The 9,544-nt window shown below is 40.3% G+C and overlaps 2 protein-coding genes and 1 pseudogene across 3 annotated transcripts in view; all 3 read left to right on the top strand.

Annotated features, from left to right (window-relative positions):
• The first annotated feature begins 1,433 nt into the window (after window positions 1-1,433).
• On the top strand, window positions 1,434-2,560 carry LOC101308332 (probable aquaporin TIP5-1-like). The gene is made up of 3 exons (XM_004308994.1): window positions 1,434-1,563; window positions 1,787-2,037; window positions 2,180-2,560. The coding sequence occupies exons 1-3, from the start codon at window positions 1,434-1,436 to the stop codon at window positions 2,558-2,560; spliced, it is 762 nt and encodes a 253-aa protein (XP_004309042.1).
• Window positions 2,561-3,323: 763 nt separating this feature from the next.
• LOC101301911 (NO-associated protein 1, chloroplastic/mitochondrial-like) lies at window positions 3,324-7,037 on the top strand. The gene is made up of 13 exons (XM_004307754.1): window positions 3,324-3,710; window positions 3,829-4,014; window positions 4,096-4,182; window positions 4,262-4,341; window positions 4,423-4,504; window positions 4,707-4,727; window positions 5,336-5,381; window positions 5,533-5,651; window positions 5,723-5,836; window positions 5,922-6,026; window positions 6,118-6,207; window positions 6,422-6,531; window positions 6,625-7,037. Exons 1-13 carry the CDS (start codon window positions 3,324-3,326, stop codon window positions 6,872-6,874), a joined length of 1,677 nt encoding a protein of 558 aa, XP_004307802.1. The 3' UTR covers window positions 6,875-7,037.
• Window positions 7,038-7,250: 213 nt separating this feature from the next.
• Window positions 7,251-9,544, top strand: part of LOC101308036 — a 28,799-nt pseudogene continuing 26,505 nt past the window's right edge. The window contains exons 1-4 of the transcript XR_185367.1: window positions 7,251-7,994; window positions 8,313-8,993; window positions 9,131-9,274; window positions 9,393-9,542. The product of XR_185367.1 is annotated as an uncharacterized LOC101308036 (transcript). The remainder of the gene's footprint in view (window positions 7,995-8,312; window positions 8,994-9,130; window positions 9,275-9,392; window positions 9,543-9,544) is intronic.

The raw sequence follows: 9,544 nt of genomic DNA, 5'->3' as shown, positions 1-9,544 counted from the left end.
GAGAGAGAGAGAGGCTTTGATTATTATCAGTGTATGAGAGCTAGGCAGTGAGCTGCTGTCCTTATAGATATAGTGATTGGACGTTCAAGAAAATATCTGCATTTTCTCCATGATTGCAGCAATGATTTTTCTCTTTTTGGTAGTCAATAGTGAAAGATTTGTCTCTATCTTCCTTTTTTGGGTAAGTTTTCATGATCTTTTGGTATTGCTATGAAAGGAACTAGGGGGCTTGCGCGAGGCACTTGAAAAGTTGAGATGAAAACAATGGATTTGATCGAACAGATCGAGCAAGGGTACTGCTCTGTTAATTACTAGCAAGCTAGGTTACATCTCACACTAGCTAGCTAGTAAGTTTCAGATTGATTTCATTTTGTTTTATATATAGTCCAATAATGTTATCCCATTATTGGAAACCATAAGGTAGATAGAGGCCTAACTGGTGGCACATCAGCCACTGCCACAGCACTTTCACCCTCCATTAATGTACGGACCACTGTCACCCTAAACCCTAAACCAATCTTGGAGAAGTCTTCATCACCACCCCATTATGATTGGGCAATCCAGAGCCTTCTTCAGTGTCCAAACAAATTTGATGAGTGTCCTCAACTTGGCTTTCTTCTCAAGTCGATCGAGCTTGAGGCCTTGAGCCAATCCAGTTGGACGTTTGACGCCACTCGATCAACACTCTCTCGAAATGGTTAATTAGCTTGTAAAACTACAAATATATAATGGCATCTTATAATTGAAGATGTTTCAACTAATCGATCCTTAATCCTTTAGTTGAAACATCTTATAATTGAAACACCCTTAATCCTTAGTAATTGAAAGCTAAATTGTACATATTTCGAAATCAAAGCCTTCTAGCTACAAAAGATATGGATGAGATTCAGGTGACTTAACTAAATCATATGATGCCTCAAGTTATAGCTTTTGTAGATTTAAGTAAGGGTATGCAATTAATTTTGTTTTGGTTCAGAAGATTATTTTTCTACTTTGGAGAAGTTGGGAGTTATTTTTTGTTTTTTGTTTTTAAAAAAGGGTATTGAACTTAGAAGTTGGCTCACCAAAATATATCAACCATATTGAACCATTAATTAACCGCAAGCACCCCTGTTCCCTCTCTCAAACTTACACAAGTCTTCCATACCGTGTCTCAAACTTACATGAACATGACCACGTTTGCTTTGGCGGTTAACAATAACATGTTTCATTTCGAATTGCATAACCTTCACATCCCTTCGCCAAAAGCGTTGCACCACTTGGTTCAATATATAACTTCCTCCACCAGAGATCAAACTGTACACATAGTTCAGTAACTTCCTGCCTTCACTGCTCGTCGATCTTATTCTTTCCCTCTTCTCTTGTTAAACCTCGATCAAATTTCATTGTTACCATCGATATCATATCTCATCTTTCATCTTGTTTGGCCAAAAATGGCTAGGATTGCGCTGACCGCTCGATTCCAACAAGTAATTACTCCCAATGCTCTCCGATCTTATCTTGCAGAGTTCATCTCTACCTTCTTCTTCGTCTTCGCCGTCATCGGTTCTCTGATGTCCTCCAGTAAGTAATCAAAGGTTGTCTTTCGTTTTGTTTTAGGGTTCATGTGTGGAATGGAGCCCTTAATTTCCTGCACGCGTTCTTTGACCACATTACTCACTCATTAACTTCTTTAAAGATTGTAGAGCCTGTTACTCTGTTACACTACAAGCATTAATGAAAGTATGAAAATAGTTAAATTGTTGTTTCATTTACTTCTTACACTTCGATCTTGTTGATGTGGCAGGAAAGTTGATGCCAGATGCTGCATCAGACCCAGCAAGTCTGGTGTTGGTTGCCATGACCAATGCCTTTGCACTGGCCTCCGCCGTGTACATCTCGGCATCCACCTCCGGCGGCCATGTAAATCCGGCCGTCACCTTTGCCATGGCTGTCGGAGGTCACATTAGTGTCCCCATTGCCCTCATATACTGGATTTGCCAAATGGTGGCTGCTGTCATGGCTTGCCTTCTCTTGAGAGTCACTGTTGTAGGACAGGTATACTTTATTATTTTTCTTCTAATATTCGAATTAGAAACCCTAACCCTAACCCTTAACCCTAAAACTTAAGGATAGTTTTGGGTCATAATCCAAATGCATTGTGTTCTTATAGTTAGGTTTTGTTTTCTTGACCATGCAGCATGTTCCAACATATGCAATTACAGAAGAAATGACAGGATTTGGAGCCTCAGTTTTGGAGGGTGTCCTAACATTTGCCCTGGTCTACACTGTTTATGCTGCTGGTGATCCTAGACATGGTGCATTGAGGGCTATGGGGCCATTAGCAATTGGACTCATGGCAGGGGCAAACGTTCTGGCCACCGGGCCATTCTCCGGCGGATCCATGAACCCGGCTTGTGCATTTGGATCTGCAGTCATTACTGGTACCTTCAAGAACCAAGCGGTGTATTGGGTCGGACCCTTGATCGGTGCTGCAGTTGCTGGCCTTCTATATGATAATGTTGTGTACCCTGTTCAAGATTCTCTTACTAGGAACAATGCAGATGGCATTGCAGTGTAGAGCCGAGCTTAGATTATGGCTTAGGCATTAGTTCTTGCTTGTTTTGTAACATTTGTAGTTCATCCAGACTCACCCTTTTGACTTAATGTGTGTAATTAGCCAGTACTAATGAACTTTTTTACCTGTGTGTTCAATTCATGAAAGCAATCCTTTATCAAACTGGGTTGGACTCAAGGTCTTAGAGTAAATATCTTTGTTCACCTAAACAACTTACACTAACAACAATTATGTTGTAGCAGAACACAAATGGTCATGTTAGTTCACTCGGATTTGACTCCCGGCAGTGGAACAAAGAAACCACTTTTATTGTTAACCTATCTACAACTTTATAATAAATTTATATCAACATTATCAACAATTTTGATGTAGCACAATACAAATTGGTCAAGCTCAGAAAATTATCTTGGATTCGACTCCCGACAATAAAACAACTATTTTTGTTATTATTAACGTATCTAAAACTTTATAATAAGCTCACATCATATATGATCCGTTGTAACGGTCAAACTGATAAATTACTCCCGGCAGCAGAACAACTTTTTTTGGTTATTGGTAACGTATCTAAACTTTATAATAAGCTCACATCATACATGATCAACAATTCCGCTGTAGCACAACTCACTTGGTCAAGCTAAAGATTCTTTCCCGGGTTCGACTCCCGGCAGCGGAAATTGTTTTTTTGCTTTTTTATTTCTCTTCCCTTCTATCCTGGTCCTCGTTGAAATCCACCTCACCACCAAATCCTCCAAACCCATTAACGGCCATGGCGCCCAAAACCCTCTCCTCCTTCCTCTCTCCCTTCACCCTAAACACTATCCCCACCACCAAGGTCCCCAACCACCACACCAACCCCTCTCTCATCCTCTGCCGTTTCTCTCCTTCCCACCCCAAACCACCGCTCCCGGAGCCCCGCTTACCCGAACCCGAAGGCACCGGCGCCGCCGCCCCCACCCCCGGCGACCGCTTCCTCGAAAGCCGCCGCTCCTTCGACGCCGCGAAGATCATTCTCAAGGAGAAGAAGAAGAAGCGCCTCAAGGAGAAGCCTCTGAAGCTCTCCACCGCCGTCGCTTGCTGCTACGGCTGCGGAGCTCCGTTACAGACTTCGGAGCCGGATGCTCCGGGTTATTCCGACCCGGAGACATATGCATTGGTATGATTTATGCTCAAATTTGACCTAATGTTTCGTTATTTTGCTCCGATTTGAATGAAGGAAAATTTGATTGCTAGAAATGTTGTGTTGATATATTTTGGTGTTGTTTGATGTGCAGAAGAAGAAGCACCACCAGCTTAAAACTGTTATATGTGGAAGATGCAAGCTTCTGTCTCATGGTCATATGATAACTGCTGTGGGCGGGAATGGGGGTTATTCTGGCGGGAAACAGTTCATCATGGCGGAGCAGCTTCGGGAGAAGCTTTCGCATTTGCGCTACGAGAGAGCGCTGATAGTTAAATTGGTATACTACTTGCTGGCATTTGGTTTTGAGTGAGTTGCGTTGCGAAATGTAGGTTGTTTTTAAATGGTTATTGGAATGTAGGTTGATATTGTGGACTTCAATGGTAGCTTTTTGGCTCGTGTGCGTGATTTGGCCGGTGCGAATCCCATTATATTAGTCATTACTAAGGTATTATGCAGCTCGTTGGTACTTACATGACGGTGACATTGATGCATGCGGCTTTCTAATTGCACTTTTCTATTGACAGATCGATTTACTTCCCAAGGGGACTGATTTTAATTGCATTGGTGATTGGGTTGTAGAGGCCACTGTAAAGAAGAAGCTTAAGTAAGTTTTGTGTCCTTAGCCTTTGCTTTTACTTATATATATAGTGTCTATCTAAAAGAGTTCCTTGGTGCTTATTTCCAGTGTTATGAGCGTTCATCTGACGAGTTCAAAGTCTTTGGTTGGAGTAGCTGGAGTTGCATCAGAGATTCAAAAGGAAAAGAAGGTATTTACATCTCAGTTTATGTGCATTTCATGTGTGAAATTCATTAACCTGACTAAAGCCATTGATATCAGTTAGTTGATTATAGCCAACAGAAGAATATGATACATTGTAAATTTGTACTATCTGTTGAATGAAATTAAGTATGAACATCTATCATTTACATGAACTTCAAATTGAGTTCTTTGGCTGTTTATTGGTGCAGGGGCGCGACGTGTATGTTATGGTGAGCTTCTTGATGGGAAGTTTACTTAGTACTGAGTATGTGGTTTTGTCAAGTGAATTTAACACTTTTCAGAACCTGAAGAACTTTCTTGCTTATTCTTGCTCTTGGAGTGTTTGGTTTTTGTGAACAATTTTATTGATTTTCAATCACATGTTAGGATTTTAACTGTCGACTGTATGAAATTTCAACTTTTGAATCAGTACATGCTTCTTTACGGGTATTTATCCATGAAAAGCTTCATGCCTTCAAGTCATGTTACTGATTTTCATTTGAAATCCAAAAAGTCATATATCATTTTCGTCATATCAGTAGTAGAGTTCTTTTTGTTCCTTGCCATTTTCAAATTGAGTTATTCTCTATGTTCGATCTTGTCTAAGAGATCTGTGTGTGCGAATTGGCAAGATGTATGGAGTTGTCTCAAGTCCTGGTGAGCTACCCCTGGTGTCTTGGTCAGCCATCAGTATGCTTGTCAAAGGAGGAAAAACAAAAGAGCTGTCATTGTCTAACTTTGCCTTCTAAATCAATTATCCTCTAGTTGGTGCTTACTTTTGTTTGACCTATTTAAACGCTTTTGCATCTCTGATAGTTTATATTACCTTATTCTGTAGGGCTCCGCAAATGTTGGGAAATCAGCTTTCATCAGTGCTTTACTGAGTAAGTTCATAAGTTGACATCTATTCATGTTTTGTTGCCTTTGGTTGACATGAAGTTTATAGCAATTCTTTTTCAGTTAGATGAATGCCAGGTTTTAATTTTCTGAATGGGTCATTCTTCTTTTGAACTGACTTGTTAATACTGTTACCAGAACTGATGGCGGAAAAGGATCCAGTTGCCGCATCAGCGCAAAAGTACAAACCAATACAATCTGCTGTTCCTGGAACTACCTTGGGTCCAATTCAAATCAACGCTTTCCTAGGAGGAGGGGTATGCCACAGTATCTGTATTTTACCAATGACCTTTTGGAGTTTAGTACAGTAACCTTTTATTATCTGCAGAAATTATATGACACACCTGGAGTTCATCTCCACCATAGGCAAGCAGCAGTGGTTCATTCAGAAGACCTACCTTCCCTTGCTCCTCAAAGTCGTCTTAGGGGTCAATCTTTGCCTGTAAGTTATTATCCGTTTTTTCCTTCTTCTCTTGGTTTTTCCTTTCGTATCTCTGAGTTGTTGACCGTTTGTTATCCTTCTCCAGAATTCTCAGGTTTCTGGAAATGGAACAACAAGGAAAGGCAATTCCAATGACTTGATTGGCTATTCAATATTCTGGGGAGGTCTTGTCAGAGTAGATGTCTTAAAGGTTTGGTTTGGTCTTGTAGATTCAGATACATTGCTTTATCCGCCTGACGCATATATTGTGTTCTTGACTAATCAAATGTTGCTGATTTCAGGTTCTCCCTGAAACACGTTTAACGTTTTATGGGCCAAAGAGTCTTCAGATTCATATGGTACCAACTGATGAGGCAGATGAATTTTACCAGGTAATCAAGGTCCTACTTGAAATTCATAGTTTCTGATTTCCCAAGTACAGCTGACTTATGAAGCATTAAAATATTTTGAAAACAATTAAAGTGAACCCTTTTATGTTACTGACACTACGAAAATGTGATACTATTCCGGCCTTAAAGGTGTGCATGATATTTTTCTCTTTAAATTGATTGGTGTGATTGTATTGTGCCTTTTAACATGTTGCAGAAACACGTTGGAGTCTTACTGACACCTCCAACTGGGAAAGAAAGAGCAGATGAATGGAGAGGTCTCGACTCTCAGCGTCAAGTGCAAATAAAAGTTGAAGATGTGCAAAGGTAAATCATTCATATGAGTATTGCAGTTCTGATATTTCCATCAAATTAGTTGGTTAATTAATATGAGAATTCTTCTCGTTTCCTTGTATGCAGGCCAGCATGTGATGTGGCTATATCAGGCTTAGGGTGGATTAGTATTGAACCTATTTGCAGATTATTAAGAAGTTCTGATTCAAATTCAGAAAAAACTGCAGGGGAACTGCATTTAGCTGTGCATGTCCCCAAGCCAGTCGAAATATTTGTTAGGTCTCCAATCCCAGCGGGCAAGTCTGGAGCAGAGTGGTATCAGTACCGGGAGTTGACCGAAAAAGAAGAGGAAGAAAGACCCAAATGGCATTATTGATTCTTGTATATGTAGAGAAATATGCAGTCAATTAGTGTTGTAAAGAGGTGAGTAGATATTCATACATATAGACTATAGAAACATGGACAATGCGAGTGTAGCCTGTTGTACTGAACCAGTCTGTTTGAGAGAAGAAAGTTTTGACTCTTTTATATCGTAGAAATTGCTCCTGAAAACACTTTTAAACACCAGTTTTACAATAGGAACCAACTGCAGAGATTTTTTTTAAGAAAATAAGAAGTTCGAAATCGTGATATTTATCCGAAATCGTGGGTTATAGCACATTTTTTTTGACAAAAATCTCATATTCTTATATGTTCACCAAAGTCTTCACATTGGTAAATCATGATTTTTAAACAATTTCAAAACATACGAACTTCAAAAATCTTCACCTGATCGTTTTTAATGAGTTTTCAAACTTGAAAAACTGATTTACCAAGGATAATTTAGGAAGAACATTATAATTAAACACGTTAAGGATAATTTAAGAAAAACATAATTTGATGAAGTTTTTAAAGGGTTTGCTTTATAGCACTAGAGATACACAGTTAGATAAAGCCCAAGATATAAATCACTGGCCTAAATATCTAATTCTTTTCCCGCCTTTGTCTAGGGTTAAAAATTCGAACCCACCCGAAAAGCGGAAAAAAAAAAAAAATCGAACCATTTCATTTCAGACTTTCAACTTCCCAAAACCAAAAACCAGAAGCACAAATTTCTAGGGTTCCGATCTATCACCGACCCCAAATCTCTCCAAAATTGGTCACCGAATAGCGCCCGTAGCTCTCCGGCGAGCGCAGCTATGTACATCAAGGAGGTGACCTTGGAAGGATTCAAGTCCTACGCGACGCGGACGGTGGTGCCGGGATTCGACCCGTTTTTCAAGGCCATAACCGGGCTAAACGGGTCGGGTAAGTCCAACATTCTCGACTCGATTTGCTTCGTTCTGGGCATCACCAATTTACAGCAAGTGAGGGCCGCCAATCTGCAGGAGCTGGTGTATAAGCAAGGCCAGGCCGGAATTACTAAGGCCACCGTGTCGATTGTCTTCGACAATTCGGACCGGGCGCGCAGTCCTCTCGGGTAGGAGGCCCATTCGGAGCTCACCGTCACACGGCAGGTATGTCGTTTGTGGAATTTTAATGTCGTTTTTGATGTTGAGTTTTGGGGCTTTCTTACTGTTTTGAAGTTGAATTTAAGTAATTAAGTTTGTAGTAATGTTACGAGAAGTTAGATAATCACAACCGGAGTTTAGTTAAGCCGATAAGTAGTTGAGATTTAGGGTTTCTTGCTTAATTTATCACTATTTCTTAGGTTGAATTTAGTTATAAGTTGATGTAGTAGTGGAGTGGTTGTAATGCTTCTGATTGCAACCGGAATTATCAATGAATCTGATTATTGAGTGTGTGATACGAATTCGTTGGTGTTGCTATATCAGATTGTGGTTGGTGGGAGGAACAAGTACTTGATCAACGGGAAACTTGCGCAGCCGAGTCAGGTCCAGAATCTTTTTCATTCGGTGCAGCTCAATGTGAATAATCCGCATTTTCTGATTATGCAAGGCCGGATTACCAAGGTTTTGAATATGAAACCGCCGGAGATTTTGTCTATGCTTGAAGAGGCTGCCGGGACGAGAATGTATGAGACCAAAAAGGAAGCGGCTCTTAAAACACTTGAGAAGAAGCAGAGTAAAGTTGAGGAGATTAATAAGCTTCTTGACCATGAGATACTGCCTGCGTTGGACAAGTTGAGGAGAGAAAGGACACAGTATATGCAATGGGCTAATGGCAATGCTGACTTGGATCGGCTCAAGAGGTTTTGCATTGCTTATGAATATGTTCAAGCGGAGAGGATTAGGGACAGTGCAGTTTGTGAGGTGGAACATGTGAAGGCCAAAATTTCTGAGGTTGATGATGATACCAGAAAGATGCAGGCAACAATAAAGGAAATGGAAACACAAGTGTCCAAGTTGACTGCTGAAAAGGAGGCTAGTATGGGTGGAGAAGTAAAAAATCTGTCTAACCAAGTAGATGCGCTTTCTCAAGATGTAGTGAGGGAAGTGTCTATACTGGATAATATGACGGACAATCTTGACACTGAAAATGAAAATGCTAGAAAGGTAATTGATATATCGTATTACTTACTGCGTTCTTTTGTATGACACCAAGCTCTTTTAAGTCTGTTATGCAATCATTTGCTACATGCTTTGTCTGAAATGGTTATGTTAACATAGAATTTGCCTCTCTCTGTTGTCAGATTGCTAGCAACATTGAAGACATGAAACAGTCTCTAAAAGATAGGGACTGTGCTATAAGAAATGCTGAAGAAGGAGCTGCTGATTTGAAAAAGAGAGCGGAGGAACTTTCTCATAGTCTGAATGAGTATGAGACTCAGTACCAGGTAAAAAGTGTATCTATGTGTTGCCTATACCTTGTTCATCTAAGTCACATGTTAGGCTTGCATGGTGTGCGAGTTACTCTTGGAATCACTATGATTTTTGATTCATTAATGTTTCCAGGGTGTAATCGCTGGCAAGAGTAGTGGAAATGAGGATAAATGCCTCGAAGATCAATTGGGTGATGCCAAAAGAGCTGTAGGGAGTGCTGAAACAGAACTGGAACAGTTGAAAACAAAAATTCGTCACTGTGAAAAGGAGTTGAAAGAGAAAAG

Source organism: Fragaria vesca, linkage group LG7 (genome assembly GCF_000184155.1).
Source record: "Fragaria vesca subsp. vesca linkage group LG7, FraVesHawaii_1.0, whole genome shotgun sequence".
NCBI classification, from domain to species: domain Eukaryota; kingdom Viridiplantae; phylum Streptophyta; class Magnoliopsida; order Rosales; family Rosaceae; genus Fragaria; species Fragaria vesca.
The sequence above is the reverse complement of the archived record's forward strand: the minus strand, read 5'-3'. Positions and strand labels throughout refer to the sequence as shown.